The 15383-nt window shown below is 44.2% G+C and overlaps 1 protein-coding gene across 1 annotated transcript in view; it reads left to right on the forward strand.

Annotated features, from left to right (window-relative positions):
- Positions 1 to 3221: 3221 nt before the first annotated feature.
- The window catches only part of LOC144595496 (dnaJ homolog subfamily B member 14-like), a 37950-nt gene continuing 25788 nt past the window's right edge, over positions 3222 to 15383 (forward strand). The window contains exon 1 of the mRNA XM_078403024.1: positions 3222 to 3607. Within this exon, the coding sequence (XP_078259150.1) occupies positions 3475 to 3607 (133 nt within the window). The 5' untranslated portion in view covers positions 3222 to 3474. The remainder of the gene's footprint in view (positions 3608 to 15383) is intronic.

Consider the following 15383-nt stretch of genomic DNA (forward strand, 5'->3'; position numbering starts at 1 on the left):
TGACAAAGCTGGAGGGGATGGGGTCCAGAGAGCAGGTGGCAGTTTTTATTCCTGTGAAGAGGTCAGAGAGGTCGGTGGTGGAGATTGGGGAGAACTGAGGCAGGGGTTGACAGGATAAGGGGGGCAGGTGGTTTGAGGGGGAGCAGGTGCGTTGGTGGTTAAGGTGCTGTAGATGTTGTCTATTTTGCTTTGGAAGAATGAAAGGAAAGTGGTGCATTTGTCAACTGTGAATGATTGGGAGATGGTGTCCAGGGGGCTGAGGAGTTTGTTTATTGTAGAGAAGAGTGTTTTGGGGTTTCCGGAGCCAGAGTGAATTATTTGAGAGTAGTAGGTGGAGTGGGCGCGGGAGAGGGCATCTTTGTAGTGCTGCATGTGGTCTTTGTAGGCTTGGGAGTGAATTGTGAGACCTGTTTTGTTGCGGAGTCTTTCAAGTTGGCGGGCATGAGTTTTCATCACGCGGAGTTCAGGGGTAAACCAGGGAGCAGAGTGGGTGAAGGAAACTGTTTTGGTTTTTATAGGTGCAAGCTGGTCGAGGCAGGAGGAGAGAGTGTGGTTGTAGTAGTCAGTGAGGTCAGAGGGGCTGTGGAGGTCAACGAAGGGAGAGGCGGACATTATTTCAGAGGGGGAGGATGAGAGCGAGGTAGGTGAAACAGAGTTCAGCTTACGGAAGTTGATTTTGCTTTGGAGCTGGGGTGGGAATGTTGACAGACATGGTGATGGCTAAGTGATCGGAGAGGGTGGGGTCGGAGCCAGAGAGGTGATGTAGATTTAGTCCAGTGGAGCAGACAAGGTCCAGAAAGTGCCCACGGTTATGGGTGGGAAAATTGACGTGTTGAGTGAGGTTAAAGCAGTTGAGTATTTCAGTGAAGTCAGCGGTTATTGTGGAGTCAGTGGAGTCCATATGGATGTTGAAATCACCGAGGAGGAGGATTGAGGGGAGAGAGAACAGAACTGGGTCAGAAAGTCAGAGAAGTCAGAAAGGAATGATGGGTGTGGTTTGGGAGGGCGGTAGACAACTGCCATGACTAATTTTGTGTGGCCAGAGAGTTTGAAAGCCAGGTGTTCAAATGAAGGAGCAGATGAGATGGAGATGAGGTTGATCTTGAAGTCCTGTTGGTGAATTACGGCAATCCCACCACCTCGGCCTTCCGAGCGTGGTTTATTGATGTAGGAGTATGCTCTGGTAAAAAGGAGAATTCACCAATTTATAGTAATGCCCCCATACTCTCTTTCCTATGCTTCCCCCTGCCCCACCTTGGTGCCTACCCATTTTTCCCACTATCCCACTCCTTTTCTGCCTAATCCTTCCACCCCACTCCCCGGTTTTCCATTTCACTCTTTTTTTCCTTATCTGACACCCTTTTCCCGTCAAGTGTTTTATTGTCATATGTCCCAAAACAGAATAATGTCATTACTTGCAGCAGCACAACATATATGTGAAGATATTACTCTGTAAAATCCATGATAGATAGCAAAGAAAAATGGTCAATATGTATATAAAAAAACAAATAAATCAACAAAAGTAGTGGAAAATAATGTCCCCAAGTCTATGTAGTTCAGAGCCTATTTGGAGATTGTAGTATTTAATAGCCTGATAGTTGTAGGGAAGAAGCTGCTCCGCAACCTGAACATTACAGTTTTCAGGCTCCTAATCCTTCTATCCAATAGCAGAAGTGAAAGAATAGCATGGCCAGGTTGCTGTAGGTCTCCAACGATGCTGACTACCTTTTTGAGGCAATGACTTGTAGATCACTTATTGGGGGGGGTCAATACCCATGATGGACTGGGCAATGTTCACCAATTGTTGACCTTTAACCATTGTAACTTACCCTGCCCATCTGCCTATCAAATTCCCTCCTCCCTCACCTGTATCCACCTATCACTTGCCAGGCCTACACAATCACAATGAAGCAACAGCCAAGAAGTCACACCAACGCCTCTACTTCCCAAGGGGACTAGAGGGAAATTCTACACAGCTCTAATGACTTTTACAAACATCTGCAGATGCACCATAGAAAGCAAACAGTGTGCATCACAGCTTGATTTGGTTGCTTTACAACTTGGTAGCAATTGTAGAAAGTTGTAGATGTTTCCCAGTCCATCACACAGACCATAATCCCCACCATTGACTACATCTACACTAGGCTGCCTCTGGAATACAGCAAACATAATTAAAGGCATATCCCTGTCCCACCCCAGTTATTCCTTCTCGCTGCTCCCATCTTACTGAAGGTACAGAAGCTTGAAAGCGCACGTCACCGGACTCAAGAACAGCTTCTTTCCCTCTGTTATCAAGTTTCTGACCAGTTCTTCTGTAAACTAGGATACCGTCCGATTCACCTCTACCCCATTGCAGACATTAACGCCAAAGAACTTGAAGCTGGTCAGGCAGCATCTGTTGAGGGAATGGTCAGACAGGTTTCAGGTCAGGACCCTTCTTCAGACTGAAGCTGGTGTGAAACAGGATCAATACTTATTAATATCAATAGATAATATTTTGGATATTCTTTCTGAACTGTTCCAAAAGATTATTTCTGAAATAGTTAATAGACAATAGATAATAGGTGCAGGAGGCCATTCGGCCCTTCGAGCCAGCACTGCCATTCAATGTGATCATGGCTGATCATTCTCAATCAGTACCCCGTTCCTGCCTTCTCCCCATACCCCCTGACTCCGCTGTCCTTAAGAGCTCTATCCAGCTCTCTTGAATGCATTCAGAGAATTGGCCTCCACTGCCTTCTGAGGCAGAGAATTCCACGTACTGTTAATATTAAGTTTTGAAAGGTTATTTATCCAAAATGTTGACTTTCTCCCAACGGGTGCTGACTGACCCATGGGTTTTTCGTATGTTCTAGGAGGAGAATTAGGCCGTTCAACCCATCGTCTACTCCCCGCCATTCAATCATGGTAGATCTATCGTTCCCTCTCAACCCCATTCTCCTGCCTTCTCTCCATAACCCCCGTCACCCTTACCAATCAAAGGAATGTTTTACAACATTTTGCATTGCTTTGTTGGGGGTTTAGTTTTGTTGTTTTGGGGGGGGGAAATAAACTGTTCTGCGACTGAAGATTTGAGATGGGAAGACTTCTCACTCCATTCCAACAGGCCAGTCTTTCTGGTAGGCAGCTCAGCATTCTGCTACCATGAATAACAGCTCTGGCAACAACAAGGCGGGGACTAGCAAATCTGGTACAGTTGCCTCTCATTGGTGCGGCGAATGGGGGCCAGAGGGCGAGGACTCGGCGATTCGGAACCTGCATTTCGCCACCCAGCAGAAAAAAAATGTCGTGTTTTACTTTTTGTTCAAATAGCTAGAGAGGTAAAGATATTTCAGCAGAGAGTGCACCCGCTACAAGGAGTGCTGTACCGGATCCCTTTGCCCTCTGATGCTGGCTGCTTGCGTGTGCGTGTGGAATCTGCTCATTTCCTGGTTGAGGTTGAGTCGCCGGGCGAGCCGTAAAGGGGTTTAAAAGATGGAAGGGAACAGAGACGAAGCGGAGAAGTGCTTGAGAATAGCCCGGAAAGCGCTGCAGAAAGGCGAACACGACAAAGCGCTGAAATTCTTGAACAAAGCGGAGAAATTATATCCGAGTGTCGAGGCAAAAGGTGAGAACGCAGCATTTAAAAAAAAGATATGAGGCTGTATTGCAAAAAAATAAAGGCCGAGGCTTTATTTTTCCCCGTGTTGGAGTCGGAGTTGGGGTTTCTGCAGCGAGCGATGGCCCCCGCTCTGGCAATCCCGGTCGAGCGGAGCTGTCAATCAATCCCCGGGCACGGTACATCTGTCAATCACCCCTCTTCCCCCCCCCCCCCCCCGATCCCGGGCTAGGCTCAACTCAAATGTCAATCAATCGCGGGCAGGTGAGACCTGCATTCTGCACCGTCATCTCTTCCGGATTTTTGTTTTGTCAGTGTTACAGTGTAGTGTAGGAAAAATAACTTTGGAAATAACAAGTGGCTCGTAGGCCAAGGTGTTGCATATTTAATGGCGGGGTTGAATGCAGTTTGGATTTTACCAAAATCTATCATCACTGGGTGAATTTCTTCACAAGAATCCACATGATAACGTAGCAAATCGTAGTTCTAAAAAATAAAATGCTGATTATAAAAACCTATTGGTTAAGATATATTAACTGGTATCCAGAAACCTGCAGAAGACATCAAGAGACCTGTTTAAATCTTCCAACAAGTTTTAAATGAAATAAACTGGTATCAGAAACAGTTGCAAAGAAACAATCACATTATTATAAATACCATCTGCCTCCTAATTTGAAGAGTTGTGTTTAGGGAGAGGTTGGATAGGCTGGGACTTTTTTCTTTGGAGGTTAGGGGTGACCTTATTGAGGTGTACACGATCATGAGGGGCATGGATAAAGTCAACATGCAGTCTTTTTCGCGGGATAGAGGATTCTAAAACTAGTCTTAAGTTAAGAGGGGAGAGATTTAAGAGGGACCTGATACTCGGTGAGTGTATCTGGAATGAGCTGCCAGAAGTGGATACAATTATGACTTTTAAAAGACATTTGGGCAGGTGTATGGATAGGCAGGGTTTAGAGGGATGTGGACCAAATGCAGGCAAATGGGACTAGCCCATATTGGGTTGGTATTGGGCAAGTGTGCCAATTTAGTTGAACAAAATGGGCTTAAGGGCTGGTTTCTGTGCTCCATCGCTCTACGACTCCAAAATAACAAAATATCAGAAACAGTATGAATGTCCTTGGGTGAAGAAAATTTGCTGTTGCCAACCCATTCTGGCCTGTGTGTAACTCCAGTCTGTTTAGCCATTTTATAAGATGGCATTCAATGCAACAAGGTCTTTTTCATTTCATCAAAGTCCCAAGCTCCCTCCTGCACAGCCCTAAATGTCTTTTGGGGATTCATAATTAAATACGTTGTAGAATCAAGCATAGAACAAAATGTTTTATGCAAAATAATTTATTGGTTTGATTCTTCATTCCAAAATCTATCTTTAATCGGAATTTACTGGACTTTATTTTGCACTAAATGTTATGCCCTTTATCATGTATCTGTACACTGTGAAGGGCTCAATTGTAATCTTTCATTGTCTTTCCGCTGACTGGTTAGAACACAACAAAAGCTTTTCACTGTACCTCGGTACACCTGACAGTAAACTAAACTAAAAAATAAAATTATGCTTTTTAAAGTGTCCATACTTTAGTTTTGATTCTATGGGTGCACTATAAATTTTGGTTTTGCACCAATGAAATGGTTATTCATATTTTGATTTTCTTGTTAATTATTACATATTATCTGTGTGTACTATGTTTAGGCCTGTTAAGCTGCTGCAAGTGAGAATTTCATTGTTCTGTAGTCAGTACAGATGACCCTTGAATCCATGTTAACATTGGGGGAGAAAATTTAATAGGAATCTGAGGGACAACTTTTTTTACGCAAAGTGTGGTGGGTGTATTGAATGAGTTGCCAGAGGAGGTAGTTGTGGCAGGTTCTATCACTACATTTAAAAAACATTTGGACAGGCACATGGATAAGACAGGTTTAGAGGAATATGGGCCAAATGCAGGCAGGTGGGACTAGTGTAGATCAAAGATCTAGAGCAGAGCAAGATAGACCACTCGACCCTAAAAACTGTAGTATGTCAAGGCGCCATTTTAGTTGGCAGAAACTTGCAGAAACATTTTTAAAGAAAAATAACAAAAATATGTGAATTGATAGATGAGATATATTCTGTATTTTAATGGTATCACATACTGTTCCCCCAAAACACTGATTACACTACGAGAGGCATAGCAAACGGCGTGTTTTGCTTACTAAAATGGCGGACGTTACACTCCTTTGCGTACTGCACTTCAGTATAGGCGGTTTTGATGGAGTGGTTCATCTTGCTCCTCTAGTATCTTTGGTGTAGATGGGGCAAGTTGGGCCAAAGGGCCTGTTTCCACACTGTGTTTTTGTGAAAGTGTCAATGAGCAAAGTCCTTTCATGGATACAGTCAAATTTATTGTCAACTGCATGACTATGGTGAGGTACAGGTACAGTCAGTATCATTGCAGCAGCAGCACCACCACACATAGACACAGACACACACAAACCCAAATGATGCGTAAATTACACATACATTCTATGTGACAGTGAAAATAAAAATAAAACTCAATTAGAAAAAGGTCCATGGTAGTGCTGGAGATAGATGGTCCTTAGTGTTCCGTTGCTGAAGTAGGATTAGAGCTGTGCAGGTCAGTTCAACAACCTGAGGTTGTTGGTCAGTAACTTCTGTACCTCCTGCCCGACAGTAGCAGGGCGAAGAGAGCCTGGCCCGGATGGTGGGGATACTTGATGATAGATACGGCCTTCTTGAGGCAGCACCTGGTGTAGATGCTTTCAATGGTGGGGAGGGCCGAGTCCACCACTCTCTGCAGCCTCTTGTGTTCCTGTGGCTGGAGTTGCTGTATGCGGTGATGCAACCAGTCAGGATACTGTCAATTGTACATCTGTAGAAGTTTATGTATTTGGCGACATGAACAATCATAAACTAAGGTAGTAGAGATACTGGTAAGCCTTCTTGGTGATCACATCTTCAGGGGGGGAGGGGTGGAGATATAATAGGAACCTGAAGGGTAACTTTTTTACACTAAGGGGACTGGGTATATAGAACGAGCTGCCAGAGCAGATAGTTACGGCATGTATTATCATAAAGTTTAAGTGACATTTGGGTAGGTACATGGATGGGATAGGTTTAAAGAGATTTAGGCCAAGCATGGGCAGGTGGGACTAGTGAAGATGTGGCATGTCAGTTGGCTTTAGACTTTACTTCACAGTGCAGATTCAGGCCGTTTGGCCCACTGACTGTGCCAACCAGCTATCACCCAGTACACTAGCACTATCCTATACACTAGGGACAATTTAACTGAAGCCAATTAACCTACAAACCTGCATGTCTTTGGAGTGTGGGAGGAAACTGGAGCACCCAGAGAAAGCCCATGCAGTCACAGAGAGAACGTACAAACTCCGTACAGACAGCACCCGCAATCCAGATTCAACCCGGGTCTCTAGCGCTGTAAGACAACAACTCTACTGCTGCATCACCATGCCGCCCTTGGACAGATACATGGATTGGATAGGTTGAGGCGAGTGGGCAAGTTGGGCCGATGGGCTTGTTCCCATGCTGTATGACTATCTCTGTGCTGGGCCCAGGTCAGGCCATCCCAGATGTTAATGCCCAGGAACTTGAAGCTGCTAACTCTCTCCACAGCCGACCCACCGAGTTGTTGTTGAGCCACCACCCAGTCAGATGTTCTATCCTGCATGCTGACTCATTGCCATCTGCGTTTCAGCCAGCCACAGTGGTGTCATTGGCGAGTGTATTGATGTCATTGGAGCTGTACTTAGCCACATGGTGTGTGTGTGTGTGTGTGTGTGTAAAAAGAGCAGAGCAGGGGATAAGCACGCAGACCTGCAGGGCACCTGTGTTGACGGTCAGAACAGTAGTAACATATGCAGTACAGCACAGCATCTGTGCTGAACATAATGCAAATTAAACTAGTTTCCTCTGCTTGTATGTGCTCCATTCCTCGCATATCCATGTGTCTATCAAAAAGTGTAGGAAGGAACTGTAGATGCTCGTTTACACCGAAGATAGATACAAAATGCTGGAGTAACTCAGCGGGTCAGGCAGCATTTTTGGAGCAAAGGAATAGGTGACGTTACGGGTCGGGACCCTTCTTCGGGGTCTCGACTCGAAATGTCACCTATTTTTCTCCTGAGATGTTACCTGACCTACTGAGTTACTCCAGCATTTGGTGTCTATCTGAAAGCCTCTAATGGCATTACCATATTTGTCTCCACCTCCATGCCTGGCAGTGTATTCCATGCACCCACCACTCTGTGTTTGAAGAAAAAAAAATTGTCGCGCACATCTTCTGTAAACTTTCCCTCTCTGATCTTAAAAACTATGCACTCTAGTATTTGGCATTTCCACCCAGGGAGAAAGGATCTGACTGCCCTTCATAACTTTCTATTAATAAGGCAACCATAACTGCACACAATACTCAAATGAAGCCTTACCAAAGTTTTATAAAGCTGCAATGTGACTTCTTGATTCTTGTACTCGATGCCCAAAATGATGAAGGCAAGCATAGCATGTTCCCTCCTTTGCCATTCTAGCTGTAGCTGTTGTCAAGCAACTGAATGGTCCTCTCATCAGCTAGAGTGCGGTCCTGACCTCCCATCTTCTAGCATTGTAGACCTTTGACTGTCTTTAATCGGAATTTATCTTGCACTGAACGTTGTACCCTTTATCTGTGCACTGTGGATGGCTTAATTATATTCATGTACAGTCTTCTTTAGAAACAAATAACTACAGATGCTGGTTTATACCAAAGATAGACATAAAGTGCTGGAGTAACTCAGCGGGTCAGGCACCATCTCGGAAGGAAAAGGATAGGTGACGTTTTGGGATGGAACCCTTCTTCAGTTTGAAAGTGAACTTTCCATATCTCTCCATTCCCTGCATGTCCATATGTCTAAATGTCTCTTTAATGCCACTATCGTATCTGCCTCCACCACCATCCCTGGCAATGCTTTCCATGCACCCACCACTCTGTGTATTTAATCAAAAACTTGTCCCAATTTTTTATTACGTTGGTATACGTGACAATAATAAACTAAACTTGTGTTGCTACTTTTGAGAAGCTGTGGACTTGGACTCCCACATCCCGAGATGCCCAATGATCCATGTATCTGAACCCGCCACCTGCACCATATCCATTGCCTCATATTGGCCAACACTATTGTTCTACTTCTGGGGAAGAGCAATTAATTTGGAACAGGCAGCACATTGTCACAATTTCTTCAAAGAGATGTGCTCTTCTATTTATTAGAGTCATGGAGCTGTACAGTATGGAAATGGGCTCTTTGGCTCAACGTCCATGCTGACCAACTTGGCATATTGAGCTGATCCCATTTGCCTGCATGTGGTACATAACCCTCTAACTCTTCCTGTCCATATAGCTGTCCTAATGTTCAAAAGTTGTATCCGCTTTTATAGTTTCCTTGGGCAGGTTGTTCCGGATACAGACTACCCTCTGAGTGAAAAGGTTGCCCCTGAGGTCCCTCTTCCATATCTCCCCTTTCATCTTAAGCCTATGCTCTCTTGCTTTATCGTCTACTCTGGAGCGGTTGGGGGGGGGGGGGGGGGGAGGGAGACCGTGAGTGCTTACTTTATCCATGCCCCTCATGATCTTGTACACCTCAATAAAGACACCCCTCTGCCTCCTATGCTTCAAATTACTTTTTTCTTTGGAGCCCCAGCCTTTACTTTAGACTTCAGCGATACAGCATGGAAATAGGCCCTTTGGCCCACCGAGTCCATGCTGGCCAGCGTGATCTCCCCGTACACTAACACTATCCTATACACGAGGGACAATTTACAATTTTACCTACGCCAATTAACCTACAAACCAGCACGTCTTTGGAATGTAGGAGGAAACCAGAGAAATCCCATGTGGAACCTGGGTCTCTGGCGCTGTAAGGCAGCAGCTCTACCACTGCATCACTGTGTCAACCAGCCTATCCAACCTCTCCCTATAATTCAAGCCCATAAGACCCTGATGAATCTCTTCTGCACCCTTTCCAACTGAATGACATTCTTCCTATAGATGGGTAACCAGGATATTTTGAAACCAGTAAATTTGTCCTTTGAAAGCTTTAAGTTTTTGCACGTGCTGGAAAGTGCAGAAGTGAAAGTTATTGTGCAAGCGGGACATCTTTCTTGGATCAGTTTGCAAGATTTAATAAGCCGAACTTGCAGGAAACTCAACATATTTTTTAGAACTTTGAAACTTAAAATATATATATGTGTATATAATTCTCTACCCAAGGCAAAAGACTGAGTGTTCATATTATCCATGCCCTTCATGATCTTGTACATCTCAATAAGGGCACCCCTCAACCTCCTATGCTCCCCTTAGGGGCAACGCAGTGGTAGAGTTGCTGCCCAACAGTGCCAGAAATCTGGGTTCGATCCTGACTTTGGGTGCTGTTTGTACAGAGTTTGTACATTCTCCCTGTGACTGCATAGATTTTCTTGGGGTGGTCTGGTTTCCTCTCGCGCTCCATAGACATACAGGCTTGTAGGTTAATTGGCTTCGGTAAAATTGTAAATTGTCCTTGATGTGTAGGATAGTGCTGTTGTATGAGGTGATCACTGGTCGGTGCAGAATCGGTGGGCTGAAGGGCTTGTTTCTGCAGTGTATATCTAAAGATGGGGATGGAAATGTGGCAACTCTTGTGTAATGCCTCTGTGTAATTTGCTATTCATACAATTGTACTTAAGAATGATTGAGCGTAAAAGTACAGTAAGATTTTTACTGAATTGAATGTAAAAAATGGAATTTCACTATCTAGGTGCCTGTGACAATAAAATACCATGAACCATTGTTCTGGACATCCCATTACAGGAAGGATGTGAAGGCTTTGGTGAGGGTGTAGAGGAGGTTCACCAGAATGCTGCCTGGATATTAGTGGGTATTGGCTTCAGGGAGAGGTTGTAAAAACTTGAATTGTTTTCTCTGGAACATTGGAAGTTGAGAGAAGTATATGAAATAATGAGTGGCATAGATATGGTAGACAGTTAGAACCTTTTTCCCAGGATTGGAAAGTCCAACACTGGAGGGCATAGTTTAAAGATGGTTGGGGCAATTTTAGTTACACAGAGGGTGGTGGGTGCCAGGAATGTGCTGCCGGGGGATGGTGTTGGAGGCAGATACAATAATGACGTTCAAGAGGCTTTTACATAGGCATATGGATCACGTGTAGATGAGATTACTTTAACTTGGCATCATGTTCGGCATGGACATTGTGGGCAGAAGGTCTTGCTTTAGTGCTATTCTGTTCTATGTACTAATGTGAACAATGCTGTGCTTAGATACGTTGCTGTAGGAATTTATGGACCAATGTGGGTTGGTCTGTAAAATAGATGTCCTCACACCACTCACTGCTAACTTGTGGCTGTGATGTTGGTTACTCAGTGAAGATCCACATCCGCTAAATTTGGCATCGCGTTTGACAAGGGACAGCGGTAGAGTTGCTGCCTTACAGTGCCAGAGACCCAGGTACAGTCCTGATTACGGGTGCTGTGTGCGTAGATTTTGTAAGTTCTCCCTGTAACTGCGTGGATTTCCTCTGGGTTATACGATTTCCTCCCACACTCCAAAGACGTGCGGGCTTTTTGGTTATTTGGCTTTTGTAAATTGTCCCAAATATGTTAGAAAGTGCTAGTGTACGGGGTAATCGTTGGTCGGTTTGGACTTGGTGGGCTGCATGGCCTGTTCCGATGTCTATGTTTTAACAAAATTTCCTACAGTTCCGTTTGGGAAAACGTGACTCATTGTTGTTGTACCTTGCCTAGGTACAAGTTGCCTTACCTTGTCACAAGTTCTATGCCTTTGTTACCTCCGGGATTTGTTCCAATGCACGTGTGCCGCTACCAGCTTCCACACCCTCCTCCCGCGTAACTGAGTTAATCCTGGATTCAGGTGCCTGTCCTTGCATGCTATCTGCTCTTCACCCTTCAACTCATCCCTGACACCTGCTCTTGGACTCTTTACCCAAGCTCTCCATCTTGCTTCAGTGGCCGCAAAGGTAATTTGTTTCACACCAAATGTAGTGGGTTCTGTCTGTGTGGAGTTTGTTTGGTTTAGTTTATTGTCAAGTGTACCGAGGTACAGTGAAAAGCTTGTTCTGTTGCCTGCTGAGCAGAAAGACTATGCATGATTGCAATGAAGCTATCCATAGTTTACAGGTACATGATGAAGGGAATAATGTTTAGTGCAAGATAAAGTCAGATTAAAGATAGTCTGAGGGTCTCCAATGAGGTAGATTATAGCTCGGGACCATTCTCTAGTTAGTGATAGCGTGGTTCACTTGCCTGATAACAGCTGGGAAGAAACTGTCTCTGAATCAGGAGGTATGTGCTTTCAAACGTCTCCTGGTGACATGTTTGCATGTTCTCCCGGTGACCATAAAGGCAATGTAGTGTCACAACCAGAAGTGCAGCTACAGTGCCCTCCATAATGTTTGGGACATAGACCCATCATTTATTTATTTGCCTCTGTACTCCACAATTTGACTTCAGGCTTTGCACTGTACTGTTTCTTTTAATTTATTGAACTTTTTGTTTATTATTTATCGACTGTACGACGTTTACATACCTGTTCTGCTGCTTGCAGGAAGAATATCATTGTTCCATTTTGAGACATCTGACCATCTAGAGAGCGATCCTGACCTTTCATCTACCTCATTAGGACCTTTGAACTATCTTTAATCAGACTTTGTCGGACTTCAGTTTTGTATCTTTGCACAAAATGATGTATCTTTACCCTTTATCCTGTATCAATAGTGCCCTCCATAATGTTTGGGACAAAGATCATCATTTATTTATTTGCCTCTGTACTCCACAATTTGAAATTTGTAATAGAAAAAAATCACATGTAGTTAAAGTGCACATTGTCAGATTTTAATAAAGGCCATTTTTATACATTTTGGTTTCACCATGTAGAAATTACAGCAGTGTTTATACATCGTCCCCATTTCAGGGCACCATAATGTTTGGGACACAGCAATGTCATGCAAATGAAAGTAGTCATGTTTAGTATTTTGTTGCATATCCTTTGCATGCAATGACTGCTTGAAGTCTGCGATTCATGGACATCACCAGTTGCTGGGTGTCTTCTCTGGTGATGCTCTGCCAGGCCTGTATGGCAGCCATCTTTAGCTTATGCTTGTTTTGGGGGCTAGTCCCCTTCAGTTTTCTCTTCAGCATATAAAAGACATGCTCAATTGGGTTCAGATCGGGTGGTTGAATTGGCCACTCAAGAATTGACCTTTTTTTAAGCTTTGAAAAACTCCTTTGTTGCTTTAGCAGTATGTTTGGAATCATTGTCTTGCTGTAGAATGAACCGCTGGCCAATTAGTTTAAGCATTTGTTTGAACTTGAGCAGGTAGGATGTGTCTATACACTTCAGAATTCATTATGTTCCTACCATCAGCAGTTGTATCATCAATGAAGATAAGTGAGCCAGTACCTGCAGCGGCCATACATGCCCAGACCATAACACCTCCATCACTGTGTTTCACAGATGAGGTGGTATGCTTTGGATCTTGGACAGTTCCTTCTCTCCTCCATACTTTGCTCTTGCCATCATTTTGATATAAGTTAATCTTCGTCTCATCTGTCCACAAGACCTTTTTCCAGAACTGTGGTTGCTCTTTTAAGTACTTCTTGGCAAACTGTAACCTGGCCATCCTATTTTTGCGGCTAAAAAGTGGTTTGCATCTTGCAGTGTAACCTCTGTATTTCTGTTCATGAAGTCTTCTGCGGACAGTGGTCATTGACAAATCCACACCTGACTCCTGAAGAGTGTTTCTGATCTGTCGGACAGGTGTTTGGAGAATTTTCTTTAGAGAGAATTCTTCTGTCATCAGCTGTGGAGGTCTTCCTTGGCCTGCCAGTCCCTTTGCGATTCGTAAGCTCACCAGTGCTCTCTTCTTAATGATGTTCCAAACAGTTGATTTTGGTACGCCTAAGGTTTGGCTGATGTCTCTAACAGTTTTATTCTTGTTTCTTAGTCTCATAATGGCTTCTTTCACTTTAATTGGCACAACTTTGGTCCTCATGTTGATAAACAGCAATAAAAGTTTCCAAAGGTGATGGAAAGACTGGAGGAAAGACTAGGTGCTGAGAGCTCTCTTATACCTGCATTAAGGAGGCAATTAAACACACCTGAGCAATTACAAACACCTGTGAAGCCATTTGTCCCAAACATTATGGTGCCGTGAAATGGGGGGGGGGGGGGGGGGGGGGACTATGTTTTAGCACAGCTGTAATTTCTACAACCAAAATGTATAAAAATGGCCTTTATTAAAATCTGACAATGTGCACTTTAACCATGTGTGATTTTTTTCCCCTCTATTACAAATCTCAAATTGTGGAGTACAGAGGCAAATAAATAAATGATGGGTCTTTGTCCCAAACATTATGGAGGGAACTGTATACACTGACTTTCAGTCTTTAGACATATAGTGGGGAAGAAAGGCCTTCGGCCAACCGAGTCCGTGCCGACCAGCGATCACACTAGCACTATCCAGCACACTCGGGACAATTTACAGGTTTTTACCAAAGCCAATTAACCTGCAAATCTGTACATCTTTGGATTGTGGGAGGAAACCCGTGGACCCAGAGAAATCCCACGTGGTCACAGGGAGAACGTGCAAACACTACAGCCAGCATCTGTAGTCAGGACCGGGCCTCTACTGCTGTGCAACTGTGCCACCCACTGTGGACAGCTTGATTGTAATCATGTATAGACTTTGACTGGATTGGATGCAATAAAAAGTTTTTTGTTGTACACCAGACATTACTAAAGTAAACTAAACACTCGACTCTGAATGAAGTGCTTTGGACATTGCATAGTCTCAGTGGGCTGTTGTCTTAATGGGCTGAATGGCCTCCTTTCTTGCAACATGCGACCGTAGCCTTGACTTTAATCCATTGGCACCTGTTCCTTCAGCATCTCTCTCCTGAGCCTGCGTCAGGTCTCTTGTCTCCTTCCCAAACCTCTTGCCTCTCCTTCAAAGTTTTAAAAAGTGAGACCTACCGTACTGATGTTTGTTTACGAGAATGATCCTGAGTATCATTGAGCGTTTGATGGCACTGGGCCTGTACTTGCTGGAGTTTAGAAGGATGAGACGAGACGAGACCTCATTGAAACCGGATAGTGAAAGGCCTGGATCGCGTGGATGTTGAGAGGATGTTTCCAGTAGTGGGCGTGTCTTGGACCAGAGGGCACACCCACAGAATAAAAAAATAAAAGGACGTACCTTTAGAAAGAAGATGAGGAATTTCTTTAGTCAGAGGGTAGTGAATCTGGAATTCATTGCCTCAGACTGCTGGGGAGGACAAGTCAATGGATATTTTTAAGGCAGCGATTGACAGATTCTTGATCAGTAACGGTGTCGGGTGGAATGGAGAGAACGCAGGAGCTTTGTTTTGCATGGAATCCAGTCAGATCAGATAATATAGAAATTGGGCGGCAGTAGAGAACCCCAAGTTTCACCAGCCAGTGGATGAAGGAATTTCTTCTCATTTCATATGGCATGTGGTATGTTTGCCTTCATTGAGACATTGAGTATTGGAGGCAGGAACTCGTGATGCAGTTTGATAGGACTTGGGTTCGGCTGCAGTTGGGGTATTGCGCCCCTTTACAGCAATTCTCTGTGGTGGCTTTGGAGAGGATCTATAAGTTCACAAGTCATAACAGCAGAAGTAGGCCATTTGGCCCATCGAGTCTCCTCTGCCATTCAATCATGGCTGTTCTATTTTTCCCTCTCAATCCCAGGGTGCAGAGGA

The sequence above is a fragment of the Rhinoraja longicauda genome, chromosome 1 (assembly GCF_053455715.1).
Source record: "Rhinoraja longicauda isolate Sanriku21f chromosome 1, sRhiLon1.1, whole genome shotgun sequence".
Taxonomy (NCBI): Eukaryota; Metazoa; Chordata; class Chondrichthyes; order Rajiformes; family Arhynchobatidae; genus Rhinoraja; species Rhinoraja longicauda.